The following is a 26,035-nucleotide window of genomic DNA, read 5'->3' as shown; positions in this document are numbered from 1 at the left end:
CGGCTGCGGCCTAGAACGCTGGCCGCGTCGCCATGGCAACGGCCCGCCCACTTCCGGGCCGGGGCCCGGCGACGGCGCGGGGGCTGCCGGGAAGGCGGCATGGCCCAATAGGCGGCGGGGCCAGGCCTGCGCCTCGCGGGTGAGGCAGCGCGCGCGGGGCGGCGGAGGAGGGGGGCCGGGGCCGTGAGGGGAGGCGGGGAGGCGGGGAGCCGGGGTTGGGTGGGAGGGGGGGGACGGGGGACGACGGCACATGGGGACCGGCAGCCGGGCCTCAGCCCGCCCGGTGTTGCACAGGCGCTGGGGAGGCAGCGGTCCGGCCTTGGAGGGGGTGAGCGGAGGGGTGGCTTCCCCGGGCCCCTGCCCGCCGCCGGGCTCGGTAAAGGGGCGGGTAGCGAGGGGCCGGCGCCCGCGGGGTCGCTGCCGGGCCTCGCTGCCGAAGCGTCTCCACCCCGTGTGGGTGACTTTAAAGTTTATCGTTAAGGCCGGGTGTCTCTGAGGCGGGTGGGTGGTGGCGGCGTGCAGCCAACGGGTTTCCCCCCCCCTCCCCCGGCGCTGCTCCGCGTCGGTGTCAATCCCGTTCTAGAGTCCGCGAATTCCGGCTCGGAAATGGCATTCTCTACCGTCAGGTCCTGCCCTGAGGGTTAAGGGTGCGTTTTGGCACTTTAAATCCCCAGACATCTCAGTTTTTAAAGTCCACGCACAGGAAGAGCGGGATACAAACAACTTCACGAACACGTATCTCCACTTCTAAATATCCTATTAATTCAAATATCACTTTCTTGCTTTTTGCCACCTCCTCCTCGTCGCAGAATTATGGATCCAAGTTTACTGAGAGAGCGAGAGCTCTTCAAAAAGCGTGCCCTCTCCACACCAGCAGTAGAAAAACGTCCAGCGCCATCTTCTGACTCCTCCTCTTCAAAAAAGAAGAAAGCAAAGGTAGAACAAGGTGGCTCCTCCAGCTCAAAACAAAATACAGGTTGGTGACAGTCTCCCGTTCAACAGCTCTTTGGTATTTTCTACTGTCTGCCTCTAAACCATGGTTTGTTAATATGAATCAGTCTGTCTGTGAATTTGGCTAGTGGCTGTTGTCATTCTTTCTCTTAAACTGTCACTTTTTGTTAAGAAATTGGCTTGCGTAATGGGAAGAGACGCTTTTAGAACCACGTGTGTATGTCAGGCCTCATCCTGCGACTTGTTTGCTGTTACTTAGTTGGAGGAATCGCTACTGCCAAAATATTATTTCGTATGAAGCTGAGCTTTGATTTGTGGATTTCGGGGCTTGCTGGACCCACAGGACAAGCAGGAGCTGTGGTCTCATTCTTTTTCTCTCCACCGCCAAGAAAGCGCGTAAAACTTAATTTTGTTAGCTCTAAGTCGTCGGCTGTCCATCCATGAGATGGATTGTGCAACTTACATCTTGTCCGGCTAGCGTACGGTGATTATCAGTGGTTCTTGTTTTACTTGGGAGCTAATCTTTGTTCACGAACCCCAGGCTTTGGTAGGTTTCCGGCTGCTTTTGTCATGAGTTTCATTGTGTCTTTGGGATGGTGACGCTGCTGATGCATCCTTCAATATCAAATAAGCAGTTAATAAAGCAGCACTGAAGTAGAGTGAGCAAATGAAAAGTGCAGCACCTGCAGCAGCAAGGAGAGGATTTGCCTGCACCCAGCAGTGTGTTCTGTTTGCTTTCCCTTTGCGGGAGGCAGAACCTGGGGGGCCTTTTCAGTTCCCTGAAGGCACTGACCATTCTCTGATGCGCTCTAAAGGTCAAATCAAATGTCGGGAGTTACTAAAATGCAAAATACCCTGTTGTGCAAACTTCTTGCGTGCACACATTTTGAATACCGCGTGTGGTTCTCTTCTAAACTCCAAAACAATAGACCTAAAACCAGTCAAGGACGATGGGAGGAGTGGAACATCTCCTGTCTGAGGGGAGCGGTAGGGAGTTTCTCTGTGTATCTTTAGCTTCTCAGGGCACCAAATAAAGTTATCAGCCGGACGTTTTAAAATAAATCAAGGGAGACCGGGTTTCCATTGGTGCCTTTGCCACACTTTCTCTTTAAATAAAATAAAATTCTACATGGAATATCCTAAACTGCGTATCCTGCGTGACAGTGGTTTGCTGGGAAAGAGGGATGGGGAGGCAGGAAGAGGCCAGACAGTTCAAATGTGAGCGTGATCTGGAGGAGTTGAGTAGGTATGTGGCAGAGCTGATAAAGAAAGTGTAATTTCTTTTCTGTGATTTTGTGGGTTGGATATTTCTTTAAGTGTTTTTTGCAGTTGTTAAATGATTAGCTTACACAAATAGGAATGTGTGGCTGTGAGGAAATACGCTTTATCATTTACACTGCGGGCTTCATTCCAGACAGTATCAGAAGTGTTTCAGGGTTTCTATAACATTTTTATCCGGAACGAGTTCAGCCTTCTTTCGTTTTCCACTGGAGAGTATTTACTAACTGCTGCAGAAGCAGCAAAGATGGAAGGAAAATAATGGAGAGGGAGAAGACCAACCTTCTCCGTCTTGCTCTTAGGAATTGGCTCAGAACAAGTGTTTGGACTGGCAAGAAACTGAACAGGTTGAGCAGCCACAAGCAGCGCAAGTTGCCCTGTGATGCTGCAGAGTCAAAGTCCTTTGCCTCAAAACCCGCTTTTTGTTTGAATCGCCAGATTCAGGTCGCCAGGTGCCTGTCAGGATACGCGTGTGTCAGAGATGTGTCTTGGGGAGGTGGGAAAAAACCTGATGTCGAAGAATCCCTGTCCCACCCCCCAAAGAAATTAAAATTAAGGTGACTGGTCCTCATTCTGTTATGTAGTGACCACAAAGACGATGAATAATGTCACCCTGATTACATGTTAGCATTGGTAGTCCCTGGGTGTGTAGTGCCTGCAGGTTCTGCGACTCGGAGAAGCTGCCCTTGTCACTTTTTGGGGGAGCCGAGGCATTGAGATCAGGCTAATCTTTAAATGACCACATAGCTAAATCTGGCCTGTAAATGAAGATTTGCTGTAAGCTTTCCAGCGAGAATAGTTACTACTATAGGTATTTGAAATCATCATTCAAGCAAGTTATTTGAAAAAAATTCAAAACTGCCTTGTGTACTCAGCTCAGAATAGTAACTGCAAAATAAAGGAAATTGATCGTATCTGTTTATTTCTTTTTATTGGTCAATAGTAAGTCGTGGCTAAGATCTTAGTCTTTATCTTAAGACCTTTAGTGATCTTAGCCAGCAAGTAACCAAGAGCTGAAGTCTCCAGGAGCTGTTTCACTACTTCGCCTACAGGTGGGAAAGCATCGTCCTGAGGCTCAAGGGCTGTGCAAGGGGAGATCTTTGTCTTCTGTTCCTTGGGCAGACACCCAGCCCGTTGGTAGATCTGTGAAATAAGTAGCTGGAAGGAGTCCCAAGATTTTTCCTTGCGTGTGCTTCTCAGGAAGGCGTAAGAACACGAAGCCAGCGTAGCAGAGGCTAGCCATGTTACTTCCTGCACACTGCCTTCTTGTGTGCAGCGACGATGAGCGTTTTGTAGGAACACTGCGAATGGAAAGCCGTCCCATTGTCGTTCCGAGTGTTTGCCTTCAGGAAAGAGGAATCTTAATTCATTCAGTGCGTCCCGATGGCTGCTCTTGCCTCTCTTGAGCGGGACACGGGTCTTTCAGGGCTGACTCTGTCAAATGCAGCAGAAGGTAACGAGGCATCAACCCAGTGTCCCTGACAGCAGAACACATGTACAGCACGAACACTGTCTTCGTCGTGTGTCTCAGTGTGAATCCTAAAACGTCTTGTCCCTGGGACGTCGGCTTCCATTAATTGTGCTTATGGTTTGATTCTTAGCTAAAAACATTCTCTGCGCGTGGGACTGGTACTGGTGAAACGTCACCGTGACAAGTGTATCCGAGATGAGTGGTTGCAGCGGTAGTTGTGTCGTTTTGTGATTGCAGAAAGGAGCTTGCTCCTCCAGGTGAATCGCAGGACTAGCTGCGCTGGTTCGTAGTGGCCTGACTCCATCTCACCAACCAGGAAGAGTCAAATTAGCAAGTCTTTCAGTGTGTCCAGATCTTCCGGAGCTTAGGCATACTGAACCTGATAGAGGGAGTTTATATATTAAAAAAAAAAAAAAAAAAAAAGATAATAATTATAGTTACTGGCCGTGGCACAAAGATATTTCTGACATGGATGGACTGCGAGATCAGTGTTGTAGCTCACTTGTCCGTTTGGCCATTAGGTGGGGTTTCTTTCCCGAATGACAGGAATATTATTTGGGTTTTATATAGTTAAATATGTTGTCCCATATGTAGCTTTGCTCTGGGATGTTTCCCGCCGGCCTGCTTCTCTATGGGTTCAGGAGCGTGAGAGACTTACCGGGCAATACTGATGGCCGCGCCGTTGGACGCCGTTATTGCAGTCGTAATTTGTAACTGCAAAACTTGTACGGTTTTAAAAACTGTAGACGCAACGCAGCTACAGAAAAGAAATAATCTGGTGAGCTAGAGGTGTGTGTTAGGCGGTCAGTTTGTGGGAAGGGTGTGAGTGTGAACGCTGGGATGCATCGGCAGGCTGATGAAGGGAGCTGAGATTCCCTTGTGCAAAATGAAGGCACTTCTCGCTGTGCATCCATCCTGCCGGCTCTAGCGCAGGGCTTATCCCGGTGTGGCCTCCTTTCTGAAGCGTGTCGACACCTGAGAGCTGCCTTGCGGGCTGGGCGAAATCGCTGTCATCGTCATCGGTGTGGGAGGTCTACGACCCATTTGCGTTTCTTGTCAAGAGCTCGGTCAGTTCCAGTTCAGCTTTGAAAAGTTAAGGTAGGAATGACATATCCAGCACATCTGACTCCCTGTAGTGTTGTGGTTACAGTAGAGGCAGCAGCCTTGGGGCAGAAAAACGCCCCTCTTTCTTCTAAATCGTGGCACCACTACACTATGCTTTTGTGGAAGTAGTCAGATATTCTGAAGGTAGCACATTAGTCGCATCTCGACACGGAGAAGTTGTTAAACAGGCTGAACATGAAGTAAGGGGAGATCAGTTCTCTGGAACTGGAGAAGGGGAGGGAGAATGGGTCACATTGTACCACAGGAGGTTAGAAAAGACCGTTTGAGGGATACGTTTCACATTAGCTTACTTTTCCTCCCACCGCCCTCTCTTCTAAAAGCAAGAAACCTGTAATAAGAGCTGCCGAAGGCAAGAATTCACACAAGCTTCTCCTGTCTCGTGGGATCTCTCACCATTCAACCCTTCTATCTCGTATGTTTTTTCTCGCCCCTTGTATGTCTTTCCTGTCTGTGTGTGGTTGACCTCAGCAGGAGGACACTGCCCTGTCCTTTATGATCAGATTGTTGAGCGTTTTTATAAACGTTTTCTCCAGTTAAGCAACATAGTTTTATGCACGTTAGGCAACATTTGCTTGTTCAGGTAGACAAAGATCTATGCTAGTAACTCAATATAAACAACAAAAGGTCATTTAAAAACAAAAATATTTTCTTCCCCCATAACATTGTAACAGATCATCCTTCTGCTAAGCACTTGGAAAACCTTTGCCAATTTTTCAAGTTCACATCCAGAGATAAAATGATAACCATTGCTATTATATTTAAGTCCAAAAGAAAAAAAGCGTGTGACTTGCTCATTCGTAAGGTACAAGAGGCTTCATTCAAGGTGTTAAACGTTCTTCAAGTGCTGATGCTCAGTCCTTCTTACACCACTTCTGTTTCGTGCTTTCTGAAGCTGTTCAGCATTGCTCTAACAGGATTGGGTTCATTCTCCAAGTCTTTCACAGTCTTATTTTTCACGCAACAGCAACAGTCTAGCAGTTCATAGAGGAAAGCCAACACCACCAGAGAAACTACAGTAAAGATGAATATGATCAGAATAATAAAGCAGGCAGTGTTCCAGTTGTCATGGAAAGGGTAAATTTTCTGCACCTGAAAGCCCAGATACTGAGAAATGGATGTAGTCTCGTTCCAGTGAGTGCTGTTGAGGGTTGCCATTCTTGACGAGATGCCTTAGCGTGCTCGCTGTCACAGATTTGGGGGCTGAAACAGAAAAACAAAGCCGTTGAGGACTCTGTTAATCAAGAACATGCTGTAATTTTTATCCCAAACTATAAGCTCGGACTAAGTGCTCACACCTCCTACAAACATGGATTGTTGCATACTCATATTTGCTCAGAAAAGGAACGAACTCCAAATGTACAACTTTGTGATTTGTCTGGAGCGTTTATTTCAGGGATGACGGGTCCATGCACGCGTCATGTCGTGTCAGTTATTCTGGAACGAAAGAGCTTTGCTTCTTTATTTCAAGTATAAGCAAAGACAAAAAGATAATTTTCAAGGTACACAGCGGTTTGAACAATCTGTACATGGTTAGTTTTGAGGTTGATTCTTGCGTGGCATGAAAGCCATCAGTGCTCTTGACATTCTTAGAAAAACAGAAGATCCGTGTACCACCCTCCCATACCTGAGTGATTAGAAGGACTTACTACATGTCAATGTCATGGCAGTTTGTTTACTTGTTTGTTGTTTTTTTCCTCCTATTTGGGAAAGAGAAAGAAATCGCTCTTTAAAAAAAATAATGTCTAAATCGTAACTATTTTGGAGGATGTTTCCAAAGAATGGAACTGAACTTCTGGTTGTTCTACTACAAAATAACAATCCTGGTTCCTTAAAAGTTGTTATTTTAGAATTGCCTGTTAGCATAGACTTGTTAACCCTGCAAAACTGTTTTGACTTCGGAGGGTAAGGTTTCTTGACGTGTTCATTCCCCTGGTGTTCCGCTGTTGAGCAGAAGTTTGTGCTCGAGAAATCCAACTGCTTCGTTCAGCTGCCGGAACGGCGCTGAGCGCGTTTGGAAATCTCAGCCCGTTTGTGGTGCCGCGGTCATTAGGATAGATCTAACGAGGAAAACCCAACCCTTTCTGAGGAGTTCTGATTTCATGTTTTCAGCTGCATTCTCTGCTTAACTGCTAGGAAAGGAATGTCGGCGTTTGTCCGGCACTGTCTGCTTGTACCCAGCGGAAGAAAAGACTGCTTTGTGGCGTGGGGGAGAGAAAACAAGAAGTTGGCTCCAGCCAATCTGCCTTTGGCGCGAATGGTGTCGCTGTCGAGATGCGCTGGTTTGGAAAAGCCATTGCTCGAAAGTGTGAAAGTAGGCTGTGCCTCAGTAATTTCTGTGGTATATCTAGAACCAAAGGGTAGTTTTGTCTGTCTCTGAATTTCTCCGTGAATTATGGATAAGTAGGCAGATGAGGTGTTTGGCAAAAAGATCTTTACAGTTACGAGTCTCTTGTCCCCCCGATTTCTTTCTTCCCCTGGCTTTGCCTCCCAAAACTGAGGGAACTTACGGTACTTTTGGTACATAGTCTCGTGTAATAAAAAATGTCCAAGGAGCCACAGTAACTTCTGGTTACCTATCGTAGCGTACTGTAGGATGCCGCAGTAACCTTTGAATCCTTCAGGCAATTTAGAACTGGGTGTGGGAGAAGGAGATCGAGTCAAATCTCCATGTTCCCTTGAGGAGATAGCAAAGAGGTTTTAGGTGAAAGACGGTGGTGAGCAGCACTAATGGGCCAACCCGTGCCCCGCGTGTAAGCCTGTTGGTGGGTGCGTGCTGGCTAAGGAGCAGCTCCCAAAATGCACATTTTTATTCTGTGGTGCCCCAGAAAATGTAGGATTATGGAAGGGGAAGAGAGAGAGACAAGATGGAAGCTTCGTAGAAACCTGGAGCCTTATTTCCGTGCCTTAATGAAAGATTTTTCTGCTTTGAACATAAAGCGAAAAGTGAAAAACTAGCTATGTTCATAACAAAATGGTCCTAGCTACCCACATTTAGTTTAATTTCATTCAGGAATCGAAAATACAGGACAAAGGAGTAACGCTGATGCTTTGTTCATTAAACTGCGCTCACAGGTAATGCTTTAATGAACCTTCCGTATCCCTGAAATAATTCTGCGAGCAACCTCTTTGGACAGTGAGAAGTACAAAATGTCTGAATAAATCGGAAGTGACAAAGGCAAAGTGTGGTGGTGTCTACTAAAATAGATTTCTTAAAGCGATCTGAGCACCTAAGTGGGGGTGCCCCCACTTTCTGGGGCACCACAGAATAAAAAAGTGCATTTTGCGAGTCGTCATTATTTTTACGTCATTGTTAAAAAAAAAGGATATCGTGAAAACCGGGATGATGCAGCCAAACCAGCTTGCGATTTATGTCTTATTTTTATTGTTCAATTGTTATACATTTTGTTCTTTATCCTTCTGTCTTGAATGGATTTAAACTGAAGCAGAACGGCTTTGTTATTGGGAAGATACAGACATTTATTGGAGCAGTTGCGCTAACTTACTGTTTCCTCCATTAAATTTGTAATTGAATACACAAATTTGTAATTGAATACACAAATTTGTAATTGAATACACAAAGTATGACTGAGATGGATAGGATTAATTCGACTGGGTGGTGGTGTTTTTTTTTTTCTTAAAGAAAAGTTTACAGAGCAAATCCAAGCTAAAAATACTCCTGAGTTGAGTTGGGTCCTGGCTTTGAGAGCGTGGCTTGGTTTGGTCACGGTCTAGGACGGAAACTCAGCTGCCCTGTTTTATGGGGCTAAAAGTCAGGAGGGTTTTTGAACGGGTGGTCTGAAGACTTATTTGTGAGCGAGGGAGGGGGATGAATAAAAGGATTTGGAGTCCCCTTTGAGGGGTAATTAAAACAAGCAGGATTTAAATGTGTATTTTAAATGGCAAGAGAATGTCCTCGGGAAAGAAAGGAGTTTTGTTTTGAACTTTTCAAACGGATTTCTAAGACTGAGGATTTTGTTGGAATCTGTTACACGTCAGTTTGCTCACTCTGTAAACCCCAGGCACAAACATTAACTGTTTCTGCTGACGCAAAATTTAGTATTTTTGTCGTTGCCAAAAGTGATCGAGATTTGGGGCCGATGGAGAGACTGGGCGTGTTTATATCGCGTAGCCGGGCCCCTTTGCCAGCACGGCTCTGTTCCCGAGAGGAGAGGAGCGTCTTCGGCACCGTATGGCTCCCCGGGCAGGAGTCCCTGCCGCCGGCGCAGTGCAGCAGCCGGCCCCTTCCCACTCCGCAGCCACCATTAAGGTAGCGGTTTGCTCAGCGTAGGGAAGCTCGTCTTTACGCACGAAGGTGGAATTTAATGCCCGTGCCGGAGGTGGTTCGTGCTTCTCGAGGAGGATGATCATCTCCTCAGAATTGAATGAGGCGAGGCAGATAAATATCAGCTACTCGCTGCTGTAATTATTTAAATACAAGACCGAAGTAGCCCTTGCCGAGCCTTCAGAATTAGCACAGCACTAATAAGGTTAGCATCTTTGAAAGCTGTCAGAAATGGCCTGGTTTCCTGCGGTTTTACTTATTTTTTAATGGCACAATTTAAATGCATAATGTAAGCCAGTCTGATTTGAATGCAGTTCAGCTATTGTATGTATCCAAAATGCAGTGAGTTAAATATTTAATGAATTGTCTTCGGTGCTATCTGCATATTAGGTTTTAATTTAAAAGTATCATCATCTTTAGATGCTGCAGAGGAGCAGCTTTATTTGAAATCATTTTTCGTGGAGCAGAGGGAAATGACTGGCAAAAAATCATGTCAATGCAGTACTGAGGAAGTCCTGTTTAAGAAACCACTGAATAGACATCTTGGGGTAATAGCATTTACAAATCTCCGGTGGATTCTAACCTGTCTGTTTGCATTGTCTTGATCGCTGCTCCAATATTTACCAGGATAATAATATGCCACGAGATTTTTTTTCCTACCCTAACGTACCAAATTTCTAGAACAGGTTTCTAGCATATCCACGAACGTAGATCTCTTTTAGGCAGCCTCATCGGTGCGGTTTACAGAATACCCACTTGGGAGGCAGGTTTTTTAAATTTCAGGTTTAGCTGTCTCTGTCTTAAGGAAAATCCTGTCATTATCATTTCTGTACAAACCTATAGAATCAATTATGAGGAACGTGAGGCTGCAGGAAAGAAGCTAGCCCCCCAGGAAGCACGAAATCCATTTTGTTTACTGAATCTTGGCTTGGTATATGAGCTTTTCTGTAAGATGGAGCGGTCATCAATTTTCCATTAGTGCACAGATGGTGAAAGTGCTGGTCTGATAGTGCAAGACAAGCTCCTCTGCGTTCAGCGGAATGAAATCCGGCTAAGCCTAGAGAAAAATCATTCTGATTCTAAGAAGCTTTTTACAGGCTTGTAGGTTACAGGCATATTTTCTTTCAGTAATCAAGATAAACCTAAGACAATGTTATAAAATGATACACACCTACCTCTTGTCTGAAAGGATGCTGAAAGAGCGCTGTTCTGGTCCCTTTTTTTAATGCAGCCGGTGGCACAGCTAAGATGGAGCTTTCCTACCATTGGCCAGAGCATGGTGCTGCTGACAACTTCCTTTATGCTCATTTGCATCGAGCCCTCAACGCCAGGAGTAAATCATTCATAAATTTGACTCTTAGTGTCTCGGATAAGAAACAAACCCTTTCCCGCCCTCAGTTTTGGGGTGCTCTTTGTTAGGTGACGAGCTTGTTAGCGGAGAGGTGCGCTGGGCGTGCTACGGTGGCTGTGACCCCTCTCTGCGTTGCGCTGGAAAGCAGCCAGTCGAACCATGACGTTGGAAGCGTTAATATCTGCAGATTTCCAGCTTTGCCGTGCAGTTAGATTTACTTGTCGTGAGCTGCAGCAGGCTGTAGCCAGGCAGATCAAACAAGATAATCTTCTTGATTCAATTGACAGAACAAATACCTGATAAGTCGTCTTTAACTATTTGTTGTACCTCTGAATTTATTTCAGTCACTTTAGACCTCTCATTACACGTCTGATTTTTTATTTATGAAATATCCTGCACAGACATTAATTTTTAATGATAAAAGGGGCCCTGGGGGGGGAAATCCCTATAGGCTCCTCCTGTTTAGGGGGAGATGGCTTTTGTTTTTCTCCCTTTTTTCCATGTTAATTTAGTAACCAGAACAAAATGTTCTTCTGTAGATGGAGTTATACTGATTCTTCTACATTAATTTTAGAATTGTTGTGCTATGTAAAGCCTCTAGGACGATGTTGTGCAGTAGTTTCACAATTACCAGTTGCCAAGTTTTAGATCTGATGTTTATTCCTCCGCCATTATGGTTTTTACTCTACTAGCACCAGTTTCCATGAAGTCTTCCCGATAATTATTGAAAGTGGATTTGTTTGAAGTTTGACTACATCCAAAATTTGCCTTTTATAGTGACTTGCAGATCAGCTTAGAAGTAGGTTGAGATGCAGTGAGACAGACATGAAAACAATTCGCCTAAAGCGTAGTGACTTTGGAAACTTCATTTGGAGTTTCCTGGGAAGAACTTGGCATGGGCATCTGAATTTAAACACACTTTCTCGAGTCCTGCTGCTCACTTGGGGGAGGCGATGGGTCTTTGTCAAGCGCCTTAGATGCATTTGCTAGAATATGATGATCTTTTTTTTTTCCTTTTTTCTTTCTTTTTTCACCGCTGCAAACCCCTGAGCCCTTCCACTCCTCCTTATCGCCACACTCATCCATCCCTCCAGCTGCCCAGCAGAGCGAAGACCCGCTGCTACCTCTCCCTTGCCTAATACGCTAATTTTAATTGTTCTTTTCTCTCTCTCGACTGATTCTTCCACAGAAATAATAGGAGCTCAGTAGCTCTGAGATACCTCCTGTCCTGTCAAATGTGGTTGGAAATGATTAAAAAAGTAATTTTGTGATTAAATCGTTTTTGTGATTAAAAAATTCCTGTGGTGACGAAGAGGAAACGTTCTTTTTCTGGAGCAGTTGAAATTCTGAAAAGCTGTTACCGTTAAGTTTGAGCAACGTTATGCTGGTAATGGCCCTGTGGCTTTTGATAGCGGTTTGTGGATATTTCTGTTTAATGCGCTGTGGTATAAAATTAGTAACAGTCATTAACAACCTTGCAAGAATTTCTGAAACAAGCTCTACACAGTACCAAACCTCACGATACATTAACATGGAACCAGACTTGGCGACAGAGGGGATTCTGAATTGTTCAACGCACCAAGTTAAATTGTTTTGAATTTATGGGATTATTTTATTTTTTTATATAAATTCTCTGCTAGAGCTATTTTTAAAATAATATTAAAAAAAAGCCCAGCGCAACAAGGACAGACTTCCTTTTCCTGGTGTGTAACTGTTGGATACCTGTTGGGAATAAGTGAAATTTTCTGCTCCTATCCCAGCAGCAGGAAGCTGTCGGTAGGGCCAATCATTGGGCAAAAATGCAGTGCATTATTTCAGCGTGAATTAATGTAGCATAAATGATTATAATATGTTAAGCCGCAGAATTAAACACATACTCTTATGGTAGTCATGCGGCAGTTGCTCGCTGTTGTCTTAAAGGCCAAGTCCCAATAACCTTATATTTATGGAGCTCTTCTCAGAAGCGTTCCAGAGCCGCGTGTGCCGACGGGTAACTCTGTGGGTCTGGATCAACGCCTGCGCTAGCACAGAGTCCTCTTGAGGGTGACCGCTCCTGCAACACGCGTTTCTCTTCCTAGTTGTGATTCTAAAAGCCTACGGAAGTAGAGTGAGAAAGGGATGGAGTACAAAGCCAGCAGGGTGGCCTTGAAAGCATCGTTTAATTGTTTCCTTTCTCCTTTTGTAGATCACAGCAATGGATCATTTAACTTGAAAGCCCTTTCAGGAGGCTCTGGCTACAAGTTTGGAGTCCTCGCTAAAATAGTGAATTATATGAAGGTACGGTGTTTTGATGCAAAATTATAATGTTTTAAAATACTTAATACTTATTTATTCTCCCGTGGTAGCTGAAAGATGCTGAATATTTCGAACTTTAAAATTCTTTTACTGCAAGATTGAGAATTTCAAGAAACTGCTTGTTAAATTCAAAATGCGGTCAGTAAACAAAATGGTCAGCATATTGTTCCATTACTGAAATCCTAATTATTCCAGGTCACTTTAAAACCAGGATAATGGTTTTTATTTGCAGTCGAAATGGGAACTACAATATGCTGTTGTCAGCTTTTAGGATTCATGAGCTATTTATCAAAATAACGTGTCATTCGGTGCTTGACAGATGACTTGTTCATCGGTCTCAGCCGGTACTAGTTTTTTTTCCTCATATTCTCAAAAACGTGAAATTGAAACTCATATGATATGTGTACTGTGTCCGTCTCGGTTTTGCAGAAGTTATTTTGTCATCGCATTATACCAATTTTAGTTACTTTATGATAGTTGAGTCACTGAATAAAATAAGTACGGAACTCTAATAGATCCTGTTTACTCTTCCAGACTCGGCACCAGCGTGGTGATACACATCCATTAACCCTAGAAGAGATTTTGGATGAAACTCAGCATTTAGATATTGGACTCAAACAGAAGCAATGGTTAATGAGCGAGGTAAAGAAAACATATGTTTAGATTTTAATTAGAGATAAAGGATTATGGTAAACCTGAATTATACACACTTATTTAATTGCAAGCTCTATAAATACGTAATCCCCCTTTAAGAAACTACATTGATTCACATGTCTGTCTGTCTGTCTGTCTGTCTTGTACCTCCTGCTGTTGAGGTAACTGTGAAATGAAGGCCGTTCTGACATTTTTAAGGACCTGTTAGAATTGTTACACAGAGAGTATGTTTTATGTCAAGTGAATTTATTCGTTACTGTTTTTCTTAAGGAATTTCTTTTTTAAAAAAATTCGAGCGGAAAGGTCTTCCCGTATTGAGGATTTTAAATTAACGAAACCAAAGGAGTACGGCACAAAATTCACAGGCTTGCAGTTCTTTGTTACCTACTGAAATGAACAATTCTGATGGCTGAAACTGGGGGGGTAACAGATCTGCAAATTCCACTGCTGGAGCTCATTAGTCTCACTCGAGATGCTAGGTTTTGTTCTTACAGACTCACTGTAACTTGCCACCATATTCGTCTTCATGCTTAATTGATCTGAATGTCTTCATGGAATTTCAAGATTAATAAATCAGGAAAATAGCACGTTCGGTACTTATACTTGATTGGCGTACCTGGTTTTGCTCAGATCGTATTTAAAATCCTCGCAGTAGAGTAGTAAAGGCTTTTGAGTCAAGGGCAAAAAAATGCCTGGATAGTAAAGCTAGGAGGGTTTTAACTAATAGAGCCTGTCGCATTCCTTTGCTACCGGTGCTAATATTCTGGGGTCCAGAAACCTCCAGTCTGGCAGTGTTGGTTGTGATGAACCAGAATATCAAGAGGGAACGAAAAAATCTCCTCCCATAAAGTGTATATAAAATTATCACTGAATTATTACTGGATGAGAAAAGGTGAACAAATACCCTGCAGCACCAAAGTTAGTTGCCTTCTCTGTTACAGGTGGTTTCTCCCTCCTTTCTTCTCTCTGTGTCTCTTCTCTTTCTCCTTTCAGGGTCAGGCTGGCATCTGCAGAAGAAACTAAGTAGAGTTGCCCTCTGTTACAGGTGAACTTCCATTGTGGTACTGGCTGCACAGCAAAATTGATTCGGAGCATATCTTAAATCATTGCAATTGTCCGTGAACTTCTGGTCAGCTTCCGCTGGGAAGCTGGCATCATGTGTAAAACCCTACTGTGCAGGAGGTCTGCTCTTCTCAATTTCTTCTACAGCTGCTGGTGCCAATTGACAGCAGTTGGGGAAGACTGACCCCTGTTTGGTGCATCCCAGCTTAATGCTTTTCATATTCATAACATCCGTGTCACCTGAGCTTGATAGGCCGAGTTGCGCGTTTGCGCTTTATGTTCAGCCAAAGCACACTTTGTTGCCTTCCCTCTTCTTTTTATTTTCATTCCTCTCTCAAAAAGGAACGCGTGCGGCTTTCTGCCATAAGAGGCTTCATGGACCTTCGAGCCCAAAGGCATTAAGCGAATGATGTTAAGCCTCCTTCGGTGCGTTGTGCTTTATGTTGTGGCAAATTATGCCTAGGCTGGTGGATCTAGAGATCCAAGGATTTGAAATCCGTTTAAAACTCAAACCTTCAAACTGGCAGCTGTAACGTGTGGCTGATGTGCTCTAGCTGCTCAAAAGCACTCTAGAAAAAAAAAGTCCTAGCGCGTGCTCTTTTTCACGGATTAAAATGAATGTCCCTATTACAGGCTCTAGTCAACAATCCGAAAATAGAAGTTGTAGATGGGAAGTATGCTTTCAAACCCAAGTACAACTTGAAAGATAAAAAGGCTCTGCTCAGGCTCTTGGACAAGCATGACCAGCGAGGGCTGGGAGGAATCCTGTTAGAAGATATTGAGGAAGGGCTGCCCAACGCACAGAAAGCTATAAAGGTGAGTAGCGCCTGTCTGCGATTCAGCGAAACCCGTTCCAGTTAGCTCCTCAAAGGGAAGGTGAAGGGCTAAGAGAGCATTTTCTCATGAGTCGTCTCTGTTCTTTTGATAACCCCAAAGCTATTTCAGAACACTTAATACTGTAGCTTTTTCTGTATTTCATCCTTTACTTTCAGATTTGGCCTGATGTCTCAGCACAGCTGCCAAAGCTCTTTCTCACAAAAGACACTCGATCTCCCACATTCCAACTGTAGGCATTTAGTTCTGCTTTTATACCTTGATCTCAGTCCTCCGTATCTTATCTTTGATTTACTGGTGTACTTATCGTCAGCGTCCATTTTGGATGCTTTTCCTTGCCGGTGACTTTGCCGCTTCTCTAGTTTGTTGTGCTTTTTGTAGCGTAAGATCTGGGTCTGTTGTTCGAGTTGGAATCCTTATTCGTGGAAACGAAGTGATTTTGAGTTGTTCTTTTGCATTTGTTTTCGAGGCTTTAGGGGACCAGATCATCTTTGTTAATCGTCCTGATAAGAAGAAAATTCTTTTCTACAATGACAAGAGCTGTCAGTTTACTGTGGATGAAGGTAGGTGTTTGTTTACATATGTTGCCATGATAGTTGATTTTTATTCATCTTAAGCACCTATATGTATAAACAGTCTTCAGGTAGAGCAGTCTTTTAAGGCGGTAATGAAATATTAGGTATATCCAGGTGTCAGGAGAATGGTTTATATTAACACGAGGCTAACAAGACTAGCAAGTCAGTTCAGGGGTAATATCCTCTGTTTTATAATGGATACATTGGAGCGCGGCGCCAGGAATCCAACAATTCTCTTCAAGTGTGGCGGTACAGAAGAGACTAAAAATCACCTGACTGTGGCTAAAATGGCATCTAACATTTTGCTGTGTAAAGGGCGGCCAAAAAACCCCAAAAGAATGGCTTCTGGGTGCGAGTTTTTTGATTATTTTTTTTTCCAGTTTATTAATCATGTGCCTTTTATTGGTGAACGCGACAAGAAGCCACAAACGGAAGAGAAGAAGGAAGCAAACAGGAAGGAGATGTGAGCAAAAGTCCCGAGAAGGGGTAGTTTACAACTGGGAGGAGCGCGCAGATGTCGGGTAGTGCTGCTGCCGAGAGCTGCAGGGGATTTGGGACTTCAGAAGTTCAGCGTGCGTTTTCTGTCTAACAAATAGTGGTAAAATCCTCTGGTGTGATTCCGTGCCTGTTTGTGCACGGAAATTAATTACACAAATCGGGGTGTGTTCCAGTAATGACATTTATGCCAACGTCGGATGCCTGTAAGTACAGAAAGGAGAAGGCAATCTGTGACAAAAGATTTACTTCAAATGACTCGGCGACACCGAACACTTTCTGTCGTTAACGTATTGTTCTTGTAACATGCCACATAAAGCCATCTTAGCGTATAATGTCACATTATGGCAAACAGAAAGGGAAGAGTTTTCATAGAAGCTCGGGCTGCTCTACTTATAGGACCACAGGACAGAAGATAAAGCTCTTTTTGACTAGCTCAGAGAGCCTTTTTATTTTCAATAGAATTAAGCAACTGGAAATGTGTATCGTTAACTTATTTGTTATGTACCACACTGGTACAATCAGTAATAATAATAGCTTTCTTCCACAAAGATAATTAAGTAGATGTGACGTCTACGGCATTTAAAAATACAAAAAATTGTTGCAAAACATTGAAGTGAATCTCTTTTTAAACCATAATTTCTGTCATTTCTTGACAGTGGCAGTCAGAACTATATGTGAAATGCAGAATTACAAGCCTTTAGTCCGCCTTCACTGGGAATTTCCAACCTCCCAAATGCCTATGAGTTCACCATTAACACTGTCATCCAGTTCAGATAGCGTCTCTTCAGTCCATCAGCCCACAGGTTTTGGGGACCTAAACATGGACAAAACATTTAGAAATCAGCGCTGTTGCAGTAACTGTTAAGACAAAGCTTTTCAGTTTTTAGCAGCTACTGGCTGTCTGACAGTCGCGATTGCTGAGCGTTTCTTCTTCTGCAGTTTTTTCCAGGTAACTGGCACCCAACCATCCTAAAAAAGTTATCAGAGGGAGTTCCCTACCCTGTTGCTCTTAGTTTGTAATAACTCCAGGATTAACTGTGAAATTTAATAAAAGAGCCCATTTTATTAAGAAGTAGCAAGAGACGTCTGCCAGCTCTTCGTCAGTTAGCCAGTATACATTCAAGGCTGTTCATATACAATACATTATATTTTAGCACCCTCAGCACTGCTCTGGGTTTAGGAACAAGCGATGCAGGCTGTTGCTGTGAAAGGGGGGAAAAAATTAAAAAAAACCCCACACTCTAAAACCCCTCGAAACAAAATGTTTAAGCCATTTGGCTCAGTCTCCCGGTGAAGGGAGGCATTTAAGCCTCAGTGTTTGTAATGAAGGGACCGTTAGTGTGCGGTGTCTGTAGTTCAAGGTGGCTTTGCTTTCTTTCATCCGCAGGTGGCAGCATGTTCCCATCTGATCAGAAAGTGGTTACGGTTTTTTGTTCTGTTCCTGCTGGTTTTGGTTTTCCTTGTCATGCGGATGCTGCTGCTTTGTTCTGAGAGGAGGCAAGAGTACTTTCTCTTTTGTGAATTTGGTGATCTGCCTGCCTATGCCACAACTCCTAAAATACACCTCAGTGGGTTCACTTACTTATTGGAGCTGGAACAGGTCCTTTTTCCAACCATGTTATCTTGTGATGAAGAAAACCCATCCTTCCCGAGCAGTTTTGCTTTATGATTCTTTGTAGAGCACCAGAAGCATGTCTCTTAGGGAGTCATTGGCGGAGTTGTCTGCGTACAGGGTGAATTATGACATGTTTCTGCATTAGCAGTGCTATTCCAGCTCATTATCTCCAGCAACGTTAAAATGAAGTTTTTAGAAGACTGCAGAATAAGCCTTGAAGTGTTGTCAGAGTCTTTGATCTAGCAGCTGATGACAGTTCAAAATATGTTTCTGGTTTAATGTTTATCCTTAGAAATAAAGGCTCTGCGCTCCTCAGTGCGTGGTTCTGCCGTATGACACTCTCCAGTTTCGAACATGTGTTGGCTGGGATTAATATCCTCTAAAAGTTAGGCGTCCTCTCCCATCGCTGTCTGAGCTCCGTCAGCAGTCAGTAGAGAAAAAGAGGAGCCGCCGGGGCGATTTGAAGCTTGCTGAGTCTAAAGTAGTGGGAGGAATTCTTTCTGGCAGTGCCTGCCCCTGCCCTGGCTGCAGTTGTTTTGATGGCTGAACATTGAAAATAAATCCCGATGCGCTGCAGCAGTGGTGCGGCACCTGCGTATCGCGATCTCCAGGGTACTGGAGAAGGGTTTTGCAGTAAGGAATGGCTTTTGTTCTTCCTTCCGTGTGATTAGCCAAGGAAGGTTCAGATTCCGCGTGTTCCTTCTTGACTTCCTGACTAATTAATCTTCTGTCGGTCCTGTGTTGCTGAAAGCGTTTATAAAAGCCGGGCTAGATTTCAGGTGCTTCAGCCAAGTAAAGCGCTGCCTTGTTGTGCTGGAACTGAGCACGTTGCCCGTGAACCAGGCTTTCACCCCGTGCCGGCTGAACGCTGAAAGGCCGGTCTGATTGCTTGACTGTTAGAGATGGTATCTTTCACATCTCAATGCAGCATCGGAAGCATTTTAATACCTAAGAATTTGGGCGCTTAATTATACGTGTTTTTAAAAGTCTTCCTAAGCACCTTTGACGACATTTAAAACATTTAAACAGTATGAAAATGGCTTGGGATCGGTGATGACGTATGGCTCTGGATTTGAATTCCAAGATGGTCATGGGGCAGCACAATTTTAGTATCAAGCACCTTTTCCTTCGGGTATCAATCTGGTATTGCACTCCGTGGGACTGTTAGACTCCATCTTCCCCGCTACTCGGTTGTTTTTTCCCTTCTGCCGGGTTATTGTCTGTTCTTGTCCTGTGCTCAGATTTTGGCTCGGCTCAGTGAAGATCTTTAAGCTGTTTTTAATCTCTGGCAGATTTTATTACCAGCGTGGTGTAGCAGTTTATCTCCAGAAGCCATCTCAACCTTTCTGCAAGAGCAGGTGAGGCGGTCAGAAGTGCAGGATAAGCTGCGCTGAAGTCACCGTGCAGCCATTTACCCGTGACTTTGTTCGCCACATGTAAGCGTTTATAGAAATGGAGCGTGTTAGGGTATAATCGCTCAGGGAACGTCAGCATAAATTGTTTTCTTACATGAGGCGCCCCACGATGCGGTAACATTGAGGTAACTGCGCATCCTTACCCCTCGGGTATTTCAGAGAGAGAAGATGTTTGCAAAGCCTTTGTTACGCTGCCCTCTGCTTTGCTGTGTGTTGGTTATTGCTGGTCAAAGCGCATTGTTTTACGTCCGTGCGTGCGGACATCGTGATGCTGGAGATGTTGGCGGACCTCTAAACCGGCCTTTCAATCAGCTTGTGGTCTCATTCCCTCCTCTTTATTACTTGAAAGACCAGAAGTTATCTCTCTGGAGGAGCGAGCCTGTGAGTAGTGTTGATTCTGCCAGGCTTCTGAGTTAAAATATTTTAGTGATCAAATTGCAAGATATTGCATGTAGGATTTGTTCATAGTCCAGGTAGGACACCCAGCGCCTGCCTTGGGTACCGGGATCACGACTTTCTGCCTCTTCTGGGGAAGATCTGCATTGGGACTTAAAAACTCTGCTGAAAATGTGCGTGTCTCCTCGAGGGTTCACAGCACCTGCATTGCTTTCGCCAGAAACTCTTTGGAAATTTCTCCCCCCGGGGGGATTTTTTCCTGGGCTCCGTCTTGTCCTAGCAACCTGAGCGGTAGGAGAAATTGTCAGCTTGTCTGAATGCAGTCTGCTGCGGTCAGGTGAAGCCTTACTGTCTTGACTGCTCGACAGTTTTTTTCCTTCCATAGCTATTACATGCTTGTTCTGGCTGATCTGTCAAATAGTTTAGCGGCTCTGATGGAGGAGTCTCTCACCTTCACCGTGCTCTGATGGTGTAAAGATCACCTAGTTGACAGGACACGGAGAAGGGGAATTGGATGTGCTCTGTAGTCGCAATGGTTACGTGCACTGCAGGAATGCGTGCGGCTGAACCCGTTCTCCCTGCCTGGCTGAAGCAGGCCAGCAAGTGGCGAGCTGGCTGCTCCAGCAATCCCGTTCCCGCTCCTCACACCAGTACCCAACTCCCTCTGCCCCGTCCACAGAGAAAAGAAAGAAATTGTAAAAAACGGATCCGGTATGTTGAAACCGTCCCTAGGAACTGCCTTCCGTCACTGTTGTCTGCTCTTCAGACGCAGCAGCTCATCACAGCATTTTTCTTTTCTGTCTTCTCCCCTCCCCAGAGACAGGCCAGCCCGCCGCATCCCCCTGCCTGGCCAACCGTAAGCACGGACGCTGCTCCAGGAGTGGTGGAGGACAGTAATCAAGTCATGGCCTGCCATTTCCTCCTCCCTGGCCCCTCTCATGAACTACCGCTTTTAAAAAGTGGTGACTCCCTTTGCTCGGAGCCACACAGCAAAGGCCAGGGAGACAGGATTTCAGATTCTCCTCAAAGAAGTAGGAGAGATCTCTTCCAATCTTGGGTCAAGGGTATGAATTTTGAGGTGCGGAAATACCACAGCCACAAACGCGGAGGGGTTGTTTCTTGAGAGCTGTAGTTATTGCCAGCTTTTCCCATAGGTTCTCATATTTCAGGGAGGATGTCGCAATAATTGAGATGGCGTATTCCCAAGGTCTCAACTTTCACTAGCTGATAGGGGCATCGTCCTTGGAGACTTCTGAATAAGTCTGACAGGTAACGTGGAAATGGTGGAGCGCCAGCTGAAATGCAGTTCTTGCGTTTAGCTCAGTGTCTGGTGTTACACCGGATCGGTGTTGTGATGGGATGATAGATGCGTCTCCTCTTCCCTTTAGATGGCACCCTGAACGCGAGCAGCTAGCATGCAGAGCCGGCTGAAGGGTGGCAGCTCTGTGTGCTTCTCCACCTTCACCCCGTGCTTTTAGCTCTGAACCAATCCTTTAACAGGGAGTATTTTGGGGGAGGGGGGTGGACCGTGGTGTTGTGACTCCCCCCTTTCCTAGGCAGCAAGGCACGCCTAGGTAATGCCCTACATGGAGCTTCAGCAGGGGAAGAAGATTCTTTTGCAGTTACCGCAATCAAAGCAATAGCGCTGAAAGCAGCCTGATTTATGAAGGAATTTTTAAGTGGAGTTGCAGAATACTGTATACTCTGGTGGGGCCAAGTAGTGGATTAAATTATCTGCATGTAAAGTCCATTTTAGTTTTGAGGTTCGGATTCTTGGTGGCCGTTACATTCGTATTTCTTGGCCAAGTTTAAAAGGGGAATGTGAAGCTGTAATGGTGGTACAACCGCTGCATTACAAGAAATGCAAAATGCTGTGGTTAGATATTAACTGTGATCTGCACTTCTGTGCATGTTGATCCTTGAAGAGCTGACCATTTATTTTCTAGTGTTTAATTTTTCACTTCTGTTCCCCAGAAGAATGTAGACCAGTTTAACCTTAAGCACCTGTCCTCAGCGTTTTTTGTCGTTGTTTTTTTTTTTTTGCGCCGCAGCGTATTTGTGCGTGTATCATGAACTCTAATAAGGAGACACATCATCTGTGTTTGTAGCAGAACATTATAAGTAAAAGGACGCTGTCATGTAAAAGTTGAGAGTTACCAAGTCTCTTATCAGCTATCACCTCATGTTACGCGTGCCTGTCGTGCGTCTTGGAGGACTGACCTGTATCTCCTCAGCTCCCCCAGGAGTCGTCTGTGCAGAGCCAAAGGCGCGGGAATAGCACAACACGACGTTAAACTATCTCTAACCGGGATCTGTTTAATAGCCATACATTTATGTGCAGCCTCATCGCTTCACGTGTTGAACTGCAGAAACACGTGATTCGAAACGCGGTTACTGGTGAAGTGCGATACTGCATTTGCACACCCATCGTCTGATTCATCTTTCTAAGCGCCACCCGGTCTCGGTGTCCAGCTGAGTCCAGTTTGGATGTTCAGGGCAGGGAGGGGGCATGAACAGAAAGGAAAAATAGCTTGAAAGAGCATGTTCTGCTCAGCCCGGAGGACGCGATAGGAGCCTTGCGCGGGCTTCTGCTGTTAAGGCTTAATCTGAGTGCTCGTCACTGAGAGATCTCTCTCTTGCGTGTTCGCTTTGATCATAATACAACCTTCTCCACCTGCTGCGATAGGATGAGGTGAGAGATGATCTGGGATAGCAGGCACCGCAAGCTATGCCGAAAGCCCGGAATCACGCTCAAAATGGATGAGCAGATGGAGAATGTCTTGACTACAGTGTCAGTCCTTGCATTAAGTTATCTGAAACCAGCGCTCTCAAGTGATCCCGCTGTGCTGTATAGCCTGTATGAGAAACAGGCTAAGCGCTATCTCCGTGTAACCAAAAGTGATGTTTTGACAGGATTTAGTTCTCTTCAAAAACGCTGCATTACCAAAAATGAACATTGTTGTTCTTACACTGGCGAGATTCCTTCCTTTTGTTTCCTGGAAAGCTTGAACAGCCCCTTACTGTTGGCAGTGGGCAAGAAAAGAAAGACCTGAGACTGAAAGCATGTATTTTCATAGAAAAACAATGTGCCTGAGGAAGGGAACGGGTCCAAGTGCAGGAACCAAGTCCGTTACGTACGTCTTCCGTACAGTGCCGTTTTCGTCGTGGCGTGTTTAGAGCCAGTGTATCAGTGGCAGAGCGTCACCGGAGCGTTTCGTCGCCTCGCTGCACAGCGCAGCTTCTTCACCATGCCGAAGTTGTGGTTGTTTTGACAACTGTATACTAAATTTATCTGGAAATAAAGGGAAAAAATTTAGTCTTGCGTTGCTATGTGTGCCTCGTGTTTTATTTATAGTTTGTTAGCCAAACCTGCTGACAGGATATATCTAACTTACTGCCTGGGGAATGAAGGGAGGTAGGATTGTACCAGCCGCTGCCTGGAGAAGGCATTCCAGAGGCTCTGTGAAACTTTACATGAGGCAGAAAGTGTGCAGGCAGATGGCAGCTGCTCTAATTAAGACTTACTGTCTCTGTCTTTTCTTCCTGCTGCTGTGGCTTTTAAGGTATCTCTCTTCTTTTTAACACCAGAGGAATTTTAGTAATTTATTATCTGTACGGCACGGTATGTATTATATTACGGTGATAAACGAGCTTCAGCCCACTGAAGTGAAATGTCTTGAATCTTCGGTAAATTGGACTACGAGATGACAAGTCTCCCAAGACAATGGCAGCTGAAGATGTGTAAATGAAGTTGCCATTTATGGTTAGTTATTACCCTTCACCAGGATCTTTTGAACAGAGGCTTATAAAGCACGTTGACAGTCCACACGGCTATAGAGATGCTAGGCGAAAAGAGAGACTCCGTAGCAAATCAACATTAAAAAGCATATGTTGCCGGTGGGCGTTCCCGCTGCTGCAGTGCAGTTAGCACAAATGACAATCAGCTCATCTTTTTCCATTAAGTTGTTGTTTTGGTGGTTGTTTGTTGGGTGGTTTTTTTTGGGGGGGGCGGGGGGGGGGAAGTGCATCCGGCATTTGGAGTGGGTAAAGGCTGTGCTAATTGGGTGCCTGCTGGCGGTGACCGCTGGGTCTGGACCGTGGCAGACTGACACGCCAGCGCCCTTCAGCATTTGCAATCAATCTCTCTCTCTCCCTTCGTGCGGGGGCTTGGCCCAGGGTTTGCTCACTGGGATATAAACCGAGGGGTTTGTTTGGTCTTTCAGAATTTCAGAAGCTGTGGAGGAGCATTCCCGTGGATTCTATGGATGAGGAGAAAATTGAAGAGTATCTGAAACGACAGGGTATTTCTTCCATGCAAGAAACTGGACCAAAGAAAATAGTAAGCGATACAAATTACAGATCTTTGCGGGAGATTCCCCCTAACTGACCCCGCAGTGTTAATTCCAAAACATGTTGGTGAGCCTATGCACAGCTGCTTTGTGTAGCTCGGGGAAGTGTGACCAATTTTAAGAAGCTGCAAAAAACAATGCTGTAGCCAGCAGTCCGTGTTTCTGCAGCTTGTTTGAGCCAGTGTAATCCAAGCAGCATGGAGAAGAGGGCAAACGCCAGAAATCCCTGTGAGCTCCCAAGTGGAAGCTTCTGCTTGAAGCCGCGCAACATATTAGGAGTAGGAGAATAGTGACTTTTCCGGGAGAAGGGTGGGGCTTTTTTAGCTTTTTCTTTTCTGATAATAAATAGCTTTGCAATCCTGGTGAGAACCGTGTAACGGGCTTCCCACCACACACACGCCGTTCTCCAAACTGGGTGCAGTACGCTCGTCTTTTACTGGGAGGCCAAAATGTCTGCAGGCTCTCCAACGATGCTTTCTTCCTGGCTTCAAAGAATTATATTTTTTTTGCATTTATTTGTATACGATATATCATGTCTTTTCTCTTCTGTACTTGGCTTCAAACTGTCCTTTCGCGAGAGCCCATCCACGCAGGACTTATTCCTGGTTTCTGGTAGTCGCTACACTAGATGCGTTAATGCCTGCCGTCATGTCGGCACTCCTCAGGGGTTCCTTACGTGCTAAATGTGTCTTTGAGCCCGTAATTGTAGGTAGAATTATGGAGCATGTACCTGCTTCTGTAGCGGCGTGGGAGCGTTTGGAAACTTAGGAACGCCAGCTTTACTACTGCGCGTGGGATACGGAGACTCTGCTCTGTCCCCGGGGTCACCTCCCTGCCTGGATTTGAATCGAATGCTGGTGCTTCTTGCAAAAACAAGCACCTTCCCCGCCTGTCCGCCCCTGGTTCAAGCAGGGCTCTTCTTCGCAGAAGTGATGACTAGCACAGCGTCTCACGCAGCAGGTCAGACGTGGCAGCTGGAGGGCAGATCTTTTGACTGCTGTTTATTTCTTCTCGTAGGCTCCTATTCAGAGGAGGAAGAAACCAGCTTCTCAGAAGAAACGTCGGTTTAAGACTCACAATGACCACTTGGCTGGAGTATTAAAAGATTACTCTGATGTCGTTCCTGGCAAACAGTGACCGGTTGAATTCTGGAGCAAACATGCGTTTTTATAAAGGCTTTTTGCCACTCGGGCTCCGTGTCTGCTCGCAGAAAGACTGACTGTATATAGTAATGTGATGTGTTTTCCCCCATCCCAGCAACTGCCGAGATGAAGCAGGTCGGTTTAAGAGCAAGTATGAACTACTAAATTTAGAGTTTAATTTAATTAGCTAATGGGAAATGTGTCTTTAAGTAAGAGGTTCTCTCGCTAGTTGCCTCTTGGCATTAGAGTGATAATGGTGCTCAGCATGTAATGCAGGAGTTCCTGTTCAGTGCTTAACTCTGCTTTTACATTGCTTAATGGGTATTTACCTGGAATTAGGAGGGGCTTTCTAGCAGAATCGAATACAGCATTTGTTTTACCTATTTCAGGAAAACCTTTTCCTAAAATCACTGCAGGCAAGTTTTCTTTCACAGTCAAATACACCCACGGTTGGTATGCTTCTTCCTTGCCATGGGACTGAGCTGTACTGAACGGCTGTGATATCTGAGGCTCAAACTCAGAAAAATCCCGCTCCCACACTCCCAGTGGGCTGCAGGATGGCAATGCAGCTGTGGCTTCCTAATGCTAATCAGAAATTGCCCTCGGCGATTTCTCGTCGCTGTAGTGGATGCACGTGCGTTGCACAATTCTACTCTATGGACAGGAGGGAAATAAAATGACAGTGTAATACTGAAGCAATATTTTTTTTTTTTTTTTTAAGTAATAAACTTACAATGCTGGT

General features: G+C 45.0%; 2 protein-coding genes across 7 annotated transcripts; one reads left to right on the top strand and one right to left on the bottom strand.

Annotated features, from left to right (window-relative positions):
* The first annotated feature begins 68 nt into the window (after positions 1-68).
* GTF2E2 (general transcription factor IIE subunit 2) lies at positions 69-26,035 on the top strand. 6 transcript variants are annotated; one of them, XM_054202827.1, is made up of 8 exons: positions 69-139; positions 810-976; positions 12,644-12,735; positions 13,288-13,395; positions 15,103-15,285; positions 15,773-15,866; positions 24,026-24,141; positions 25,169-26,035. In XM_054202827.1, exons 2-8 carry the CDS (start codon positions 814-816, stop codon positions 25,286-25,288), a joined length of 876 nt encoding a protein of 291 aa, XP_054058802.1. In that variant the 5' UTR covers positions 69-139; positions 810-813; the 3' UTR covers positions 25,289-26,035. The 6 variants fall into 6 exon arrangements, with proteins under 6 accessions (XP_054058802.1, XP_054058803.1, XP_054058805.1 ...); XM_054202828.1 differs by lacking the exon at positions 69-139 and adding an exon at positions 246-328; XM_054202829.1 differs by lacking the exon at positions 69-139 and adding an exon at positions 359-647.
* On the bottom strand, positions 5,687-5,980 carry SMIM18 (small integral membrane protein 18). Its single transcript, XM_054202836.1, has one exon. It carries the CDS (start codon positions 5,978-5,980, stop codon positions 5,687-5,689), a length of 294 nt encoding a protein of 97 aa, XP_054058811.1.

Source organism: Rissa tridactyla, chromosome 5 (assembly GCF_028500815.1).
Source record: "Rissa tridactyla isolate bRisTri1 chromosome 5, bRisTri1.patW.cur.20221130, whole genome shotgun sequence".
Classification (NCBI taxonomy): domain Eukaryota; kingdom Metazoa; phylum Chordata; class Aves; order Charadriiformes; family Laridae; genus Rissa; species Rissa tridactyla.
Note: the sequence above shows the minus strand (reverse complement) of the source record. Positions and strands in the feature narration are given on the sequence as shown.